Source organism: Aulostomus chinensis, chromosome 3 (genome assembly GCF_037954235.1).
Source record: "Aulostomus chinensis isolate RoL2024-O1b breed Wild chromosome 3, RoL_Achi_v1.0, whole genome shotgun sequence".
Lineage (NCBI taxonomy): Eukaryota > Metazoa > Chordata > Actinopteri > Syngnathiformes > Aulostomidae > Aulostomus > Aulostomus chinensis.
The window spans coordinates 2,060,001-2,077,500 of NC_141322.1; the positions used below are offsets into that span (position 1 = coordinate 2,060,001).

Genomic DNA, 17,500 nt, shown 5'->3' on the forward strand with positions numbered 1-17,500 from the left:
ATAGATAGATAGATAGATGATAGATGGATAGATGATAGATAGATGATAGATAGATGGTAGATAGATAGATAGATAGATGGTAGATAGATGATAGATAGATAGATAGATAGATGATAGATAGATAGATGGATGGTATGTAGATATATGATAGATACATAGATAGATGGATGGATAGATAGAAAGATGGGTAGATAGATGGATAGATAGATGGATAGATAGATAGATAGATAGATAGATAGATGATAGATTGATACATAGATGATAGATAGATGATAGATAGATAGATAGATCGATAGATAGATAGATAGATAGATCGATAGATAGATAGATAGATAGATAGATACATAGATACATCGATAGAAAGATGGATGGTATGTAGATAGATAGATGGTAGATAGATGGATAGATGGTAGATAGATGATAGATAGATGGTAGATAGATAGATAGATAGATGGTAGATAGATGATAGATAGATAGATAGATAGATGATAGATGGATAGATGATAGATAGATGATAGATAGATGGTAGATAGATAGATAGATAGATGGTAGATAGATGATAGATAGATAGATAGAAAGATGGATCGATAGATAGATGGACGGATCGTAGATAGATAGATAGATAGATAGATAGATAGATAGATAGATAGATAGATAGATAGATGGATAGATGATGGATAGATAGATGGATAGATAGATGGATAGATGGTAGATAGACAGATGGGTAGATAGATGGATAGATGGTAGATAGATAGATAGAAAGATGGATCGATAGATAGATGGACGGATCGTAGATAGATAGATAGATAGAAAGATGGATAGATAGATAGATAGATAGATAGATAGATAGATAGATAGATAGATGATGGATAGATAGATGGTATGTAGATAGATAGATGGATAGATAGATAGATAGATAGATGGATAGATGATGGATAGATAGATCGATCAATATTATAATAGAGGTATATTTTAATCCAGACGATGACGTCATTGGTTTGCTGGGAGCATCAGTAGCGGCACGTATCGATCATCAGTTCCTATCGATCAGCCCAATGCTGATCAGCGGGCCCTCGCCCGCGTTGGTATTTAGCGCCGTTTGCTGGTGAAAACACGTTACTACAAGTAACAAGTGCAGACAATACCTGCAAGTACCCGTGGAGGAGTACTGCTTGTACTACTGCCTATCTACCTCCCTCCATCCGGGTGCTCCCCTGAGGCTCTTTATGGAGCAGCTGAGTGACGATGGAGGGAATAATGACGTGATCATAAATCCTGCTTGAGAATGAGAGCTGCACCGGCTGTTGACGTGTAGCGGCTGACGCCACAGAGCTGGAGTGTTTCTCCTCCACTCCCTCTTCGTGGGGGAACAGAAAAGCGTGCGTGCAGCAGTGACGCAGCGGGTGATGCTGAGGGGAGAGAAGGACTCCTATAACCAGGAGGGGGGGGGGGGGGGGGGGGGTGTGCTCCAGGATGGAGAGGATGGAGGCAGGTCTCTCGGAGGGCCTGCGGTGGACGGCAGCGGGGTCCCGGTGGTCCTCTCAGCGGTCACTGCTCGAACTTTAGGTGACATCCCAGACATCCCCGGTGTCCTAACGAGGCCGGTGAGCCCGACCAGCTGTGTGATGTGAGGTGTCCAGGTCAGCCTCACCTGTTGACGTCATCCTTGACGTAGATGCTCAGATACTTTGGGCCGCTCTTTCTCTCCGCCTCCAGAGCACCCTGAAACACGCACCTCCATCTCCAACGATTCTCAACTGAGTTCTCCTGACCCTCATCGTCTTCCGTAGAAAGCAAATCAAATCAAATTTAATCTCAAAATTTCTGCCGCTCCTGTTTGCGTCACTGTGCTGACTCAGGTACTCCTCATCGTCATCACCTCTAACGCCACCTACACGCGTGTCTCGAAGGTGAGTCTCTCAGGTGAGTCTCAGGTATGCAATAGTACTGACGGTGTTCGGGACGCGCAACAACACGCATTGATTCCTTTACGCGAGCAGATACGCATATGATGATGACGTGAAGGGGGGGGGGTGGCGTACTCAGCGAGGTCCGTGTGTGTGTGTATGTTGCGCGCGCGTTTGTGAGTCTTGACATTGTTGCTCCACCTCCGTCGCCTTGAAGCGAGTCAGATCAGCCCGCAGCTCAGTTCCTCTAGAGGAAGCAGCACCGAGACGAGACACGATGGCCGAGAACAAGATGGGTCCAAACCTCCAGGCCGGAGCCGGGCTCCTCGCCAAGAGGGTCCAGAAGTCCCTGAACCGAGCTCAAGAGAAGGTGAGTCTGGTTCCGGTCCTCCGATTCGCCTGCACCGCGGTCAGTGTGATGAACTTGTGAGGCCGCGGCTGCGCTGCTTCCCGGCTGTAGCGCAGGTCCTCGGAACTGAGACAGTAACCGTCCGGGTGGCGGCCCAGGCTTAGGGGCCCGCAGAGTCTCCGCTGTTCCAGGGGAAGAGAGTCGCTGTATCTCTCCAAAGAAGAGGACTTAAGAGTCTTCAGAGGACGCACATGCATGAGTGCGGTGTTGTGTTGTGGTGTTGTGTTGTGTTGTCTCGACTGTGACTCCTATGAGGACACACAAGAGAAAGAACCACAAGCCTGTTGTTAAATGTGCTCCAACACATTAAGCAGCAGCTTGTGTTAAACTCTCACAGCGCCACAGTGTTGTTCTGTCGACACACACACACACACACACACACACACACACCCTCAGGCTGCCACTTCCTGATCATGCTTCCTCTCATTTGCTGAGTATTTTTGTGGTTGTCTCCCCACCTAAAGCAGCAGCCAGCGTGTCTGTAGCTCCCCATTCTTCATTTTCACTCCACCATTCAGGGAAGTGGGTCAGAAACGCCTCGCGTCCACTTTCACCGCCGGTGTGTGTTGGACTTGTGAGTTCTACACACGTCCGAGTCACAGCTGAGGTGAGCAGCAGGAGAGACGTCTCTCTCTCCGTAGCTCCTTTCATCGCCAGCTCTGAAAAATAAAGCTCCATCCTTTCCCCAGTGAGTCGCTTGACGTTCTTGTTCTCTGGTAGACCCAAAGAGCCTGGAACAGAGACTCTAGTTGTCCACAAGGAACCCAACAAAGAGCCCAACATGGTCCAGGATCCAGGATCAGTCCCAGAGCCGAGTAGGAACCTTCCCTTCTGGCTGTGTATCAGTGTGGGTGTGTGGCCTTGATCAGTCCTGAGAACTCCAGAACAGATGATCCACAGATGGGCCTGGGGTCACCGAGAGGCACAGGAGCGGTTTTACTTTAATAAAATGTGTTATTTGCTTTACGTTTTGTGGTCACCATTCTGTAAAAAAATATTTCAGGAATCCTCCTCAAAAATGCGTCTTGTCCAAATACGATGATCAGATGTGGTAAAACCTTCAAAAATGTGTGTGTGAGCCTCCACAGAGCTGTGCTCACTGCAAGGGAGGGTAAAGCTGGAATCCTCCGGCCGTGGCTGAAGTACTGAAAGTTTGACGTGAATGAAGATGGCCTCCCAGAGGAAAAGTTCTCAGATGAAAGACGTCCAAATGGATCCAAATGTATTTGATGTATTCACACTTACGGCTCCTTTTTAGAAAAAATGCATCTGGCTGCTGGTGAACCAAAGTGTGTGTGTGTGTGTGTGTGTGTGTGTGTGTGTGTGTGTGTGTGTGTGTTGGTACTGTTGTAGGTTTACAGTAGAAACAGCTCGGAGGCTTGAGAGTGTTGCTGGTGTCTGGAGGCGGTGCAGAAGTCTGAGATGACAGTTTGGAATGACAGGCTAGATTCTGGATCAGTTTTGAGATAAGAGACGGGATTCTGGATCAGTTTTGCGATGACAGACGGGATTCTGGATCAGTTTTGAGATAAGAGACGGGATTCTGGATCAGTTTTGCGATGACAGACGGGATTCGGGATCAGTTTTGCGATGACAGACGGGATTCGGGATCAGTTTTACGATGACAGACGGGATTCGGGATCAGTTTTGCGATGACAGACGGGATTCGGGATCAGTTTTGATGATATTCGAGTGATCAAAGCAGTCACAGATCAAAGGGTTTGCCTCAGCAAAACCTCAGTACCTGAGCAAACCTGGAGCATCGCTGTGTGAAGCCTCTCGCACCACCACCCGCACTCCCGTTGCACCGGGGGTCACGCAGGCGGCAGGTCTCGATGAGAGGAAGAGGGAATGGGGAAACTTCTGCAAGCGTTCATTGTTCCCGGGTGTAGAAATGTAGGATGTGATCAAACCTGACTCTCTCGTCCCCTCAGGTTCTTCAGAAATTGGGCAAAACCATGGAGACCAAGGATGAGCAGTTTGAGCAGTGCTCCTTCAACCTCAACAAACAGCAGGTAACACCCCCCCCCCCCCCCCACGAGGGGCTCCCGCCGCGGTGCTCAGTGATGGTCGCTCATCTCGCCTCCGTGCAGCGATGCTAGTTTGTGCGGCTCAGACTCCCAAGCTGGCACAAGCAACTTGTAAACAGGAAATACTGCAACTCTTGACTGATTCTTATCGAGTTTGTGTACAAACATCAGGCTGGATACCAAATGATGTGAGCCGGTGTTCTGAGTGGTGCAGCGTAACGCGGCCTGGCGTCGCCGCCTTCAGCGCCGCTGCTGTACACGCTGCAGTGAAACCCACAGGAACAGGAAGGAAGCTAACGCACTGACTGACCTGCGGCTTTCACTTCACCACTCAAATCTAGTGATTGTTGTGTAATATACGAACACAACATCGCCGTCACTTTGTGTAAAAGAATATTTTGTCAAGCTGTCTGTCAAATGGTGTCGCCTTATCATCTGTTCTCTGTTTTCCCGGCGCTCACAGATGGATGGAAGCAGGTTGTTCAAAGACGTCAAGGCGTACCACGCGGCGGTGAAAGGTGCGTACAAGAGCTGTGGTTCTGCGGAGGGGAATCGATGAAGAATAGGGAAGTGAGCGTCTGCTATTCTGGGATGCCATCTGTTTTGCCATGTTGTTCAAGAGCAGACAAAGATCAGCTGACACAGCACAGAATATGTGATTCATGTGCAAGAAACCAGAGCTTTTCCAGCGCTGTCAGCTGCCGCTGCTCGCATCAGCAGCTGCGCTCAGGAAGCCAGTGTTGTTCTGACCTTCTGGAGTGGGTGTAGCAGCACCGCCACAAAAACACAATACCTCCTCAAAACTCTGCTGATGCCAGATAAGTTTCTCTCAGACATTTGTGAGCCTGACCAAGATTTTCTTGTCCTTTGCCCACAGCCGTACATGAGACGTCGAAGCGGCTGTCGCAGACGCTGCGGGACGTCTATGAGTCGGACTGGAGCGGAGGCGATGAGCTCGCCGTCATTACAGAAGTACGTTCCTCATGTTCATCTGTGACTGTGGGTCCACGACTAAAATCTGGTTCACTAGAGGAAACTTGCTTTTGCTGAGCACCTGGGAGGAAGTTTGCGGTGGTCCTTCTGTTCCTGCTTGAATCTGTTGCTTTAGGAAGGTTTATTTTTGTGAATGAAACTCCTCAAGACGGTAACGGTCCATTATGAAGGATTCTGGCTTTAAGAAGCGACCGCAGGTTCTCCTGTCAGCACCTTCATCCGGAGCTATTTTACATCCAGCTGACTGAGCGCAGCGTTAGCATCGCCCGGGGATCACGGTCATTCGTCTCAAAACCAGCCACATGCACCACCAATATTCCCACAGAACACTGAAAGACAGTAAAACAAACTTGAACCCTGTCAGGCAGGTGAGTCACCTACTTAAACACGTGTATTGAAATGTAAATGAATGCGGCTCTAAGTACGATAGTTAGGCTGCGGATCCAATTCCTCCTGCAGCCTGGGTGGAGGGTGGACGTGCGCCTGATGGGCTCACGCCAGCGGTGAAATCTTGTCATACTCGTCAAACTCCGACGTAAATCATGAACTAGGATTTGCCTCAAAGGCTCCACAGGCCGGACCAGGAGAGACGTCCCTCACCTCAAAGTATTTAGGATGATAAAGGACATATTTGAGTGTGGTGTGTTGGTCAGAAACATCAGAAATATTTCAGACACTGAAGTAAACGTCAATTGATGATGTTTAAAATGACAGTTTGACATGAAGCCATGAGTGTCGCGTTATTAATCCCTCTGGAACTGGGCTGCCCAGAGCGGCCCAGACTAATTAATGAATGATTGAAAAACCATGAGGCCGTTGACAGATGCGTTCATGCAGTTGAGGTAGAAAGGCTCTGTGACTATGTAGCATCCACTGATGACGTCATCTTCCTGGCGCTCAGGAGGATGGGCACGCCTGGCGGGGCAGCAGAGACGTGGTGTTTGGTTCTCTGCTCTCGCTCGTGGTGCTTTGATGCGGTGGAACAGGAGAACAATTGTCTGAGGTGCTCAAAAGGCCAAAGCAACATTCATAAAACTCCACAGCGAAGCCGCTGACGTCATTGTGAGCAGTTTTACATCGGAACGATTTTGTTGCATGCAGGAGCCGTTGTCAGGAAACCGCTCACAATACGTCTGGATAAACCGGCCCGGGACTTCTGGAAGGAGTCGCTGCTGCCGCCCAGACTCGGCAGCGTTTGTGGCGCGTTGAGCTCCACAGCACAAATGCTGCTGAGCTTCATTGTATCAGGAGGAAGTCGTATGTCAGTTGTGCGTCCCTACAGAAGAGCTGCAACTCCCCGCTGGCATTGGGCTGCACCGCTCTCACACATGGGCTCAGACAGGCACAGCCTAGAACCACAGCAGATTTTAAATGAGCTGGCAAATATGGTGGTCGAGGTGTTGAGTCAGACGGACTTGAGAGGAGGGCAGCAGATTATCTCACCGTACTCAGTTTGTATCCAAGCAACGGGGGGGTGAATAGAGGGCGTTTCTCTTTCGGGCTCAACCGACGTTGTTTGATCCACTGGAAGGTTGTCAGCTGATATTCAACGACCGCAGCTAAAATTCAGAGTCACACAGATCCTTTAATCATATTTTCAGTTGTACCAGAAAACTTCAACATTTTCTTTAACCAAAAAGGTTGATAAGCTCCCAGTAATGATGACCATCGCGATGACTGTACCAGCACGGAATGTCCCATCGGGTTCCTTTCTGGGGTTCTAACTCTTCTTACTGGAACTTGATTTCTTTCTGTGAAATAACGATGGGCTCGTAACTGTGTGTCAGAGTGAAGACCTGCTGTGGAACGACTACGAGGAGAAGCTCAGCGACCAGATTGTTCGCACCATGGAGAACTACACGAGCCAGTTCCCCGAGGTCAAGGTACCCGCTGCCCCCGCTGCACTGCTCCTGGGGAGGCTCCTGCCACTCCTGCTTTATCAGGGGAATCTGACTGGACAGCAATCATAATGAAGGCATTAAGGAACAGATAGTCGTGAGGAACCCCAACGATACGCAGACACAGCAGGTGTCACGGACGAGAACAAGCTGTAATAGAACAGTGAGACGGAGGAATGACACACAAGCACACGGCAGACAAATGTGCTTCGATGAAGGGAAGGTTTTCAGTCTCGGTTCTCAGTTGTTGGTGACGTGTCGGTTTGTAAGCTGCAGCTTATTCCAAGTGTCTGGGACATGGAATGCAAAAGTGTTTTTTCCAAATTCAGGGTACACTCAAGGATCACGTAGCGTCGGCTGATCATGTGATCTAGCGTGATAACTCTAAGATGGAGGTTACCAGTAATGTTCTTGATAGAAGATCCGGTACTCGTCACATCACGGCCAGCCTTCTCAATGAGGACCGTCTTCATCTTTGTCAGGAACGAGTCGCCAAACGCGGGAGAAAGCTGGTGGACTACGATTCAGCACGCCACCACCTGGAGGCGCTGCAGAACGCCAAGAAAAAGGACGAAGCTAAAATCTCTAAGGTATTGTCAAACAGCAGAGATTAATTTTCTTATGTCAAAAAGTCAGAGGCTCCAACTGTGGGGTTTGTCGTGTTTGACAGGCTGAGGAGGAGTTCAACAAAGCCCAGAGCGTCTTTGAGGAGATGAATAAAGAGCTGCGGGAGGAGCTGCCGGTCCTCTACCAGAGGTTTGTCTGCTGCAGCGCCGACATAAAACTCTGCTGGGTGGAAACGTTGATAACGAAATGTGTCAAAGTGAAGCGAAAACTCACCTGAGAGGTGAGATTCCAGCTTCCTCTGCCAGGACAGGATGAGAGCTTCCAGACTGACGGGCGCTGCAGCGCGACTGCTAAGAGCCTTTTACCAGTGTCTGGAAAAGCTGTGCAACTTGAGGTAACAGTTGAATTGAATACTGATTGTTTGGGAAGACTCCCTTGATGCTCTCAATCATCCACGAGCCCGAAATTCCAAAGTTTATTTCTGTATAGTTTCACATGCAGGGGTCATGTGATCATGTGGAATCATAAGGAGGCGATCGCCAGGCCTTAAGAAGGTTGTTGAAAATTAAATAAAGCCAGAACATTTAGTAAAGTGGTCCAGGTGTAATATCTGAATATTAGAGGACAAGTAGTTCAACAGAGAAATATCGGTAATCCGCTGATGTCGTGTCACAGCTCGCCATGAGCTCTAAACGCTCGCTCTGGTAAATGTTGACGTGTCTGAGGTCCTGGAGATGTTTTACCTGAGGTGCGATCATCCTGTTGCCTGCTTCAAGAGAGGTGATGATGGGGGGCTTGGACTTCCCCCATGTTGCCTCCTCCCAGTGCCCCTCCTCTCTGTGCTCGTCTGCAGCCCTCAGCTTGGAAACAGGGCAACGCGCCATGAGAGAGGAAAAGGGCCAACCAAAAACCCCAAATCATGATCTGCTGGTGGTTTTTGAGAAGATAAAAAACTGCTGATGTCCCGTGAATGTTGTAACTTTGCTCAAGGTCGTGTAGTTGCACTGGACGTCTTTCTTTGTCTCTGTAGCCGGATCGGCTGCTACGTGACGGTGTTCCAAAACATATCGAACCTGAGAGATGTCTTCTACAAGGAAATGAGTGTGGTAAGAGTTCATTTCCTCACCTTCGCACTCCCGGGGGAGGACTTCATGGGACCTTCACATGATAAATAGAGTATTTGTGTTGCAGCTGAACCACGAGCTGTACAATGTGATGAAGAAACTGGAGTCTCAACACTCAGGGAAAGCTTTCATCATCAAGGGTCTCAACAGGTGAGGCTCTACAGGTTTTTCAGACACTTTGCTTTAAATATCCAGGTGCAAAAGTAAATACTGTGTTTTGTCTTCATGCAGCGCAACGAGCAAGTCGAAGAAGAGGAAGTCCTTGGTCATCTCCAGTCCCATCCCCTGCAACACAGCCTTCCCAGCTGACCACGTCTCCATCCATTCCTCCAGCCAAAATGGAAAAGATTCCGTGCCCCCTTCTCCCGGTCCGCAAACAGAAGAAACCAGTTTAACAGAGGAAAGCTGCGTCTCCTCCAAAGAGGTCAACTCCTCAGACTCTGATCTCAGCTCCAGCGGCACCAACACACCCAAGAGGCAGTCCGTGTGTGTCAGTGAGCACAGCCGCGGCAGCTCAGCAAGCCAGAGTCCAGAGGAGACCGAGATGGAAGCGGAGGCAGAGCTCGCCACAAACCAGTCCGATGACTCTGGCGTGGGTGTCCCAAAATCGGAGGCTGCCGGTCAGGAAGGTGGTCAGGAAGTCAGTGAGGAAGGTGGTCAGGAAGTCAGTGAGGAAGGTGGTCAGGAAGTCAGTGAGGAAGGTGGTCAGGAAGTCACCCAGGAAGTCAATGAGGAGGCGTCCGGTCCCTGTGGTTCTGGAGAGGTTGATGCCTCCAGCAGTCCCGAGCTGGACAGTGTGAGTGATCCACCTTCAGAGGAGACCAAGCCCAAACCTGCACCAGTTCCAGCCCCACGAGTCTCTTTCCGCTCCACAGAAAAACCGCCTCTCCTGCCTGCCAAGGAGGAGGAGGAGGAGGAGACGGAACCAGCATCCAGTAGCCAGGAGGACACAGAGTCTCACCATCCACCTGGCTTTCTGTACAAGGTAAACAAGGAGCAGAGTTCAGGATGAAGGGCTTCTATTCGCAGAAATCAAATATAATTTTCATAATTATACATTCATCATCACCAGACTAGTTGTTTCTACAGCAGCCCAGTAGGGACAAACCGGGTGGTCCCAGAGAGGCCGCCTTGTACGTGTTGACGTGACGGATTTATTTTATTAGCATAGATGCACCTGCAGGTGCTCAGGAAGAGCTGTGCAGCGATGGTGTTTCAGGTGTGGGAGGGTTTCACATTCTCATAATGTTTCCAACATTATCCATCAAACGTGTTGTTTCTTGGTTAGCATAAAATAAACCTGCTCAAAACTTACAATTGGGAGTTAATATGCTAAAGTGGTGGGAATATTTAACACGCTAAACTTTAGGGAAAACCCTTTGCTCCTCCAGACCTGCATTGCTACAAGTTCCTCAGAAACTCTTTTCTTCAGGAAGAGTTTGAGGGTCCAGTTTTCCAAAACTTCTGAAGCAACATAAATTTATTTGTGGGGATTGGAAGGGCGGCCCGGTGGAGCAGTGGTCCTCACTGTGGCCCCCCAGCAAGAAGGTTGTGGGTGGAGCAGTGGTCCTCCCTGTGGCCCCCATCAAGAAGGTTGTGGGTGGAGCCCCGGCTGCAGCACGGTGTCTTTCTGGGTGAGTCTGCATGTTCTCCCTGTTCCTGCTGGGTTCTCTCTGGTACTCCAGCTTCCTCCACAGTCCAAAGACATCAAGAGGGACCAGGTTAATCCAGACTCTAAATTGACCGTAGGCGTGGCTGGGAGAGCCAATGGTTGTCTGTCTCTATGTGTTGGCCCTGCCATGGACTGGTGACCTGTCCAGGGGGAAGGCTGCTGGGATTGGCTCCACCCCCACCACCCCATTTTTATTTTATCTCATTTGTTGCTGTCAGTCATATTTTCATTAGACCTGTCAGTCGATTAAAAAAATTAATCTGATGAATCGCATGGTTGTCCATAGTTAACTCACGATGAATAACATATTTTTTATCTGCTCTAAATCTACCTTAAACTGATATTTTTCATTTTTTTAATTAATCATATCAACATGGGAAGAGGCAAATAGTTGCTTTCTGCAAATGCAGCACGTTTATCAGTGTTGGAGCAATGTACTGTCCAGAAGTACAAACAAAACAAAAGATCCATCCCTCCATGTTCCCCCTCTTCTCCTGTTCAGGGTGGTGGGGGTGGAGCCTATCCCAGCAGCCTTCCCCCTGGACAGGTCACCAGTCCATGGCAGGACCAACACATAGAGACAGACAACCATTGGCTCTCCAAGCCACGCCTACGGTCAGTTTAGAGTCTGGATTAACCTGGTCCCTCTTGATGTCTTTGGACTGTGGAGGAAGCTGGAGTACCAGAGAGAACCCAGCAGGAACAGGGAGAACATGGAGACTCACCCAGAAAGACCCCGTGCTGCAGCCGGGGCTCCACCCACAACCTTCTTGCTGGGGGCCACAGGGAGGACCACTGCTCCACCCACAACCTTCTTGCTGGGGGCCACAGTGAGGACCACTGCTCCACCCACAACCTTCTTGCTGGGGGGCCACGGTGAGGACCACTGCTCCACCCACAACCTTCTTGATGGGGGCCACGGTGAGGACCACTGCTCCACCGTGCCACCCCAAAACAAAAGGTACATAGGGTAAAAAAATAAAATAAAATTATAAACTCAAGCCCAACAAATATACTAGTAATGATTACTAGTACGAACTGAAGTACTTGAACTATTAAGCCATGAACACAAAAGGATGACCCTGATGCATTGCATCAAACTGTGATGCACAGAATAAATTGAATTAAATAAAAGCAATGATCAAAGTGAGCATTAAACAGGGGGCAGTGCAACACAGAACAGGACTCAAATGATGTGGTGGGGATATCGCAGGTGGTGGACGCCTCCAATGGGCTCCGTTGTGCCAAACAACCAGCATGGAGCGACGGGCTCTCTGCCTCAGCTGTGTGCTTCGCAGACAAGTGATACTTGAGGCTGCTGTACTCCGGTGGAAACTAAATTCAGCTTTGCCGTGAATGCACCTCACTTTTTTCCTGTGGAGACTGACATCTGGCAGGGCTTTGAAGTTGAACTTGCCATTTAAAACGGACGTATTCTTTTCCATGTTCGTCCCACCTTAACGCTCATCTGCCCTCAGTTTGTTTTTTTGTTTACAAGCTGCAACCGGCTGCATCTCGCGTGTGTGACAAGTGGTGCGTTCCCTTCTGGTTTTCCATGAACTACGGCATGGTCAAAGGGTCAAAAAGCACCGTGCGCGTTGATCACAATTAAAAAAATTATCGGCAATAAAGGGACGTTGGGTTAACTAGTTGATAAAGCGTTAACTGACACCTATAATTTTCATATGACTTGATATTTCTCCCTACTGGTCTAGACTAAATTCACATTCGTAGTTTTTTGAGGAGAACAAAATTCTCTGGCTTCAGGTTTCTTTCTTATTCTTTGAGAAGTGAACATCTGTGAGCAGGGCGTCAGTCTGGACCTGCTGAGTGCAGCTGTGAGTTGTGAGGCAAAAACTTTGTGTTTACATCCCCAGATTTGCTTTCATGACCAGCGTTCGCCGTGTGCAATCTAAGGTTGTAGCTACAGGACCATGGCTGAAACGCCACGAGGGTTGCACGGCTGCCTCGCGTTGCTTCTGACACCTGGAGGTTCGTGATATCGGGGACGCATTGAACCAGCCGCGTACCAACCTAGGGAGGGTTTATTGTATGTATTTATGGTAATACAGCTGTGAGATGATGGCCGAGAGCACAGGTGCTGTTCCAGGACTGTAAACACCTTGAAGGATAATCCATCCAAGCAGGTGCCGACCAAACACTCCCTTAAGTTTTGTTGGAGGGAAAAAGCACAAAAAGGAAGCATATTTTCTTCAAGTTGTTATTTCAAAGTGAGACTCTTTTTAAGAAGAGTGTTTATACGTAGTAGAGACTTTTTTCAAACCAGATTCTGTGTTTACACACACAATTCTGGACCTGAGAAACTCTGTTGCTTCATATTGTGTGTTTCCCACCAGGGGGTAGCGCTAGAGAGCCACGCTAAGGACGGCCTGCTCCAGTTTGAACAGGGAGACATCATCCTGGTGCTCGCTGGCACGCATGAGGTTTGTGTGTGAAACATGTTTGTGGCCCTTTCACTCTCTGTGTGCATCATCACTGGGAAATACTCGCTTCTTGTTGATGTGCGAGGAGCGTCGGCAGACAGACGTCACAGTGATAGTTCCTCTGCGAGACCAAGTCTGCTAGCAGGAAATGTTTCAAGTGAGAGTTCTGAGTTGTTCTCTTAAAACACAGGAAATCAACTTCCCAGAAGTCAATGATGACAGTCACTCACCAAGCATCTGAGCGAAGGCTGGACTGCTTTCTTGAAGGGTTTACAAGTGTTTAACGTTGTCGTCCTGCAGCAGGGAGGCCTGCTGAGGGGGATCAGGGAGGAGAGCTGGAACCTGCACAGGGACCTCCAAAACCACTCTGGGATCTTCTCGGAAAAACTCATCGAGCCTGTTCAGAGCGAGTGAGGCAATAGTCCCTCTTCAGCCTGTAATAGGTTCCTCCTCCATAGACCAGTCGATGCCACGCACGCACGCACACACACGCACACAGAGGGAGTGAACCCATATGTTTCGGGTGCGGAAGCTGTACAAACACAATCACCAGTCCCTCGTGGCCTCTCACATGCTGCGATGTTGCAACTGGGGGAACAAAAGTGACTGAGCTTTTAGAACATTTCGTGAAGGGTGTTTTACAGTATTTTGCTCTTTTTGTCTTTCCACTCTTCCTATGAAACTGTGAATCAAAATGTCTGTTTTTATACTAATTCTATGAATGCATTTATAATTTCCTAATAAAGTTGAAGTGAAAGAACATGTTGTGGTTTGTTGTTGAGCTTCGTGTGCGTGGTCTGGCTCACGGAGCGGCTAACGGTACCACGTGTTGGACCGTTGATCTGAAACACCGGGCCGCTGGGCGGGTTTCTCTGACAGCGTGTCGCCAACTCCCCCTGCAGATGTGAGCTTTAATAAATATTCTGCCTGACAATTAAGTTGGAAGACAATTTAAGATGTTAAAGATGATGTTTCAACCGTACGCATACAGGACATGACGAGGCAGGGATGAGCAGGGGAGGAGGAGGACGACACCTTCAATACCTTCGGAACCAAAAGCGTCTAACATGCATCATCACTTGAATTTCTAAATGACATGATGGCGACAAGCCTGTGCACATAAATCAAGATTGAAGCTCTTCAGTGAGCCGCTAGAATGAAAAATTAAAATATTGTCAAGACACATAGATGGAAGTTTGTGGACCATCATTCTTAGTTTGGTTGTGCATCTTGATGAGGAAGCAGAGCGTGTAGGAGAGAAGGGCAGCCGGACAGGGCAGCACATGTCACGTGAGTGATGAAGGGACTTCCATGACTCTGGGGTTGTGTTTGCCTTTGGTGTGGTTACCATTTAGGTCAAATAGCCGTGACAGTCAACATGCCCCTGTCATTAAACTGCAATTTCTCCTGCAGCTAAGAGGCGTATTTAGTCTGGAAAATGTTGCGGCCAGGAAGGGGGTGTTGATGTTAATCCATCTACTGTGGTGTCCTGCAAGTGTTTTACACTTTAGTTCATCCACTCATTTCAACCAATGCGCAGGCGCGAGGACGCAGACTGACTGACACTGTCACCTCTGAACCAGGTCAGTGGAGACGGGATTCCATCCAAGTATCGCTGGTTGGACTAAACTACATTGTGCAACATTCTTGTGACATGAAGTCAACACAGTGACACAGAGACTTGTTGTAATACTGGGTCCTTGTGGATTAGACTCCTCTTTGCTCCTAATTCCTGAGGGAAAACCTGTTTCTCGACTCCTAGATGTGTGGAATACTCACACAGACACTGCAGCGATAGCGAAAGCCTGTTGTTTAGCTCAGCTGCAGCCTGCTAGCTTATTGTTAGCATGCTGCCACACAGGGAGGGGAACATACTGCAGGCTGTTGTGTACTGTAATTATGCAAATTGGAACAATCCAGAAAAAAGGTCCAGTAGCCCAACTTGTTGGTGTAACTGGAGCCTTTACGGGCCAGCGGCCACCACCTGATATCCAGCCCTACTGACTCAAACCCACTGGAAATAATCCTGAACGATTTCGAGGCCCTAAATTCAACAAAGACAAAACAACAGACTTTTAAGGAAAACGTACATTTGTGTTCACCTACTAAACTTGCCAAATTAATAGTTTAACAGTGGATTATAATCTGTAATTCAGATGCAGGATTGAGAACTGCAACAACACGATACATTTCCTCAGCATGACATTTTTGGGGGATTTTTTACTCTGGTTTTCTCAATCTATTTTAGTGAGAGAGGAATGAGTAATGTGAAGACCACTAGCTTGATTTGTGGTCACATGACTGCTCTTATTTATAGTTGCCGAGATACAGGGTGTGGGCGCATATACCCACTGGTTCAACTGACCCCATTCTCCCCTACTCACCTTCTGGTGTATTGTATGGCAGAATAGATGCCATATGGTAATGAGGATTATATGGTACTGTATGTCAACATGCCACATACAACAGAAAGGCAAAGCTTAGCTGCGGTGATATCATGTGATCATGGTATAGTTCCTCCGTAGCATAACGTTAGCTTTGTACTTGAGCAAGTGACTGCATTTGAGCAGAAGTGAAGGTGATCCTGCTGAATGAAATTATCATAAATCCATCCATCCATCCATCCATCAATCATCCATTGATCCCAGCAGCCTTCCCCCTGGACAGGTCACCAGTCCATGGCAGGGCCAACACATAGAGACAGACAACCATTGGCTCTCCCAGCCACGCCTACGGTCAATTTAGAGTCTGGATTAACCTGGTCCCTCTTGATGTCTTTGGACTGTGGAGGAAGCTGGAGTACCAGAGAGAACCCAGCAGGAACAGGGAGAACATGGAGACTCACCCAGAAAGACCCCGTGCTGCAGCCGGGGCTCCACCCACAACCTTCTTGATGGGGGGCCACAGTGAGGACCACTGCTCCACCCACAACCTTCTTGGAGGGGGGCCACAGTGAGGACCACTGCTCCACCCACAACCTTCTTGGAGGGGGGCCACAGTGAGGACCACTGCTCCACCCACAACCTTCTTGATGGGGGGCCACAGGGAGGACCACTGCTCCACCCACAACCTTCTTGCTGGGGGGCCACAGTGAGGACCACTGCTCCACCCACAACCTTCTTGGAGGGGGGCCACAGTGAGGACCACTGCTCCACCCACAACCTTCTTGGAGGGGGGCCACAGTGAGGACCACTGCTCCACCCACAACCTTCTTGATGGGGGGCCACAGGGAGGACCACTGCTCCACCCACAACCTTCTTGCTGGGGGGCCACAGTGAGGACCACTGCTCCACCGGGCCGCCGTTATCATAAATGTTTGTTGTTATATGCAACCTCCCTAACTCGAGTGCCACAGTCCCAGTGGCCTTTGGCGGAGGGACTTGAGGGAGGCTAACTTCCTGTTGGACTACAAACACACCTCATCCTAGTTAGTGGTAGCTTCTCTTTTGCTTCAGTTTAAATGTTTTTGTTGAGGGAGCAGGTCCGCGGGCCAACAGCTGAAGCTATAAACAACATCCTCTGCCTGTTTTACGGGCTGGCAGTGCTACACTCACAAAATAACATCCAACTGTAAAGTGATGCTTGGCCTCTGATTTACAGACGTTTTTTATTACTGAGAATGAAGAGAAACCATTTTCCTGCTCTCCCCTAAACACAATACTGATATGTTTGCCAATATAACTCCTTTCAGGTGGCCTGGTCCCTTGCTGATAACAGCAATTGGAACTTTCATATCACACACGTAGAAACAAAGTCGATTTTGCCTCATTATTCCATCTGCAGCTCTTGACTCTATTTTCTCAGTCGAGTGGAAACTTGAATGATGAGCTGACAGAGGAACTGTAGATAACTGTTTTTCATTAGAAAGTTTTCCAGGAAACTCTGGGAATCCACCCTGATTGATCACAACCACATATGTTTACCGTTTTTATTCAACAGTAACTTTGTCTGCGCTATTTACAGAGCCGAGGTTGATAGTGAAAGGTGATACTCACAGTGGAAGACTCAAGGCTCCACTCTACTCCGAGGGTCTTTCTGTGCAGGAGAACCTCAACCCTTAGGCCTGGTGCTGCTCTGGTTATAGTCTGGTGCTGCTCTGGTTATAGTCTGGTGCTGCTCTGGTTATGTTCTGGTGCTGCTCTGGTTATGTTCTGGTGCTGCTCTGGTTATAGTCTGGTGCTGCTCTGGTTATAGTCTGGTGCTGCTCTGGTTATAGTCTGGTGCTGCTCTGGTTATGTTCTGGTGCTGCTCTGGTTATAGTCTGGTGCTGCTCTGGTTATAGTCTGGTGCTGCTCTGGTTATAGTCTGGTGCTGCTCTGGTTATGTTCTGGTGCTGCTCTGGTTATAGTCTGGTGCTGCTCTGGTTATAGTCTGGTGCTGCTCTGGTTATAGTCTGGTGCTGCTCTGGTTATGTTCTGGTGCTGCTCTGGTTATAGTCTGGTGCTGCTCTGGAGCC

The 17,500-nt window shown here is 48.6% G+C and overlaps 1 protein-coding gene across 7 annotated transcripts; it reads left to right on the top strand.

The window, feature by feature from the left end:
• The first annotated feature begins 1,734 nt into the window (after positions 1 to 1,734).
• bin2b (bridging integrator 2b) lies at positions 1,735 to 13,792 on the top strand. 7 transcript variants are annotated; one of them, XR_015111891.1, is made up of 13 exons: positions 2,036 to 2,277; positions 4,251 to 4,331; positions 4,810 to 4,864; positions 5,224 to 5,318; positions 7,127 to 7,222; positions 7,720 to 7,827; positions 7,908 to 7,993; positions 8,835 to 8,910; positions 8,996 to 9,078; positions 9,160 to 9,724; positions 9,804 to 9,913; positions 12,958 to 13,044; positions 13,348 to 13,416. XR_015111891.1 is itself a non-coding variant. In XM_086197985.1 (12 exons), the coding sequence occupies exons 2-12, from the start codon at positions 4,275 to 4,277 to the stop codon at positions 13,456 to 13,458; spliced, it is 1,611 nt and encodes a 536-aa protein (XP_086054111.1). In that variant the 5' UTR covers positions 1,735 to 1,910; positions 4,251 to 4,274; the 3' UTR covers positions 13,459 to 13,792. The 7 variants fall into 7 exon arrangements, 4 of the variants coding, with proteins under 4 accessions (XP_086054111.1, XP_086054095.1, XP_086054103.1 ...); XR_015111892.1 differs by lacking the exon at positions 13,348 to 13,416 and adding an exon at positions 13,235 to 13,288; XR_015111890.1 differs by having other exon boundaries at positions 2,037 to 2,277; positions 13,345 to 13,415.
• Positions 13,793 to 17,500: the final 3,708 nt, after the last annotated feature.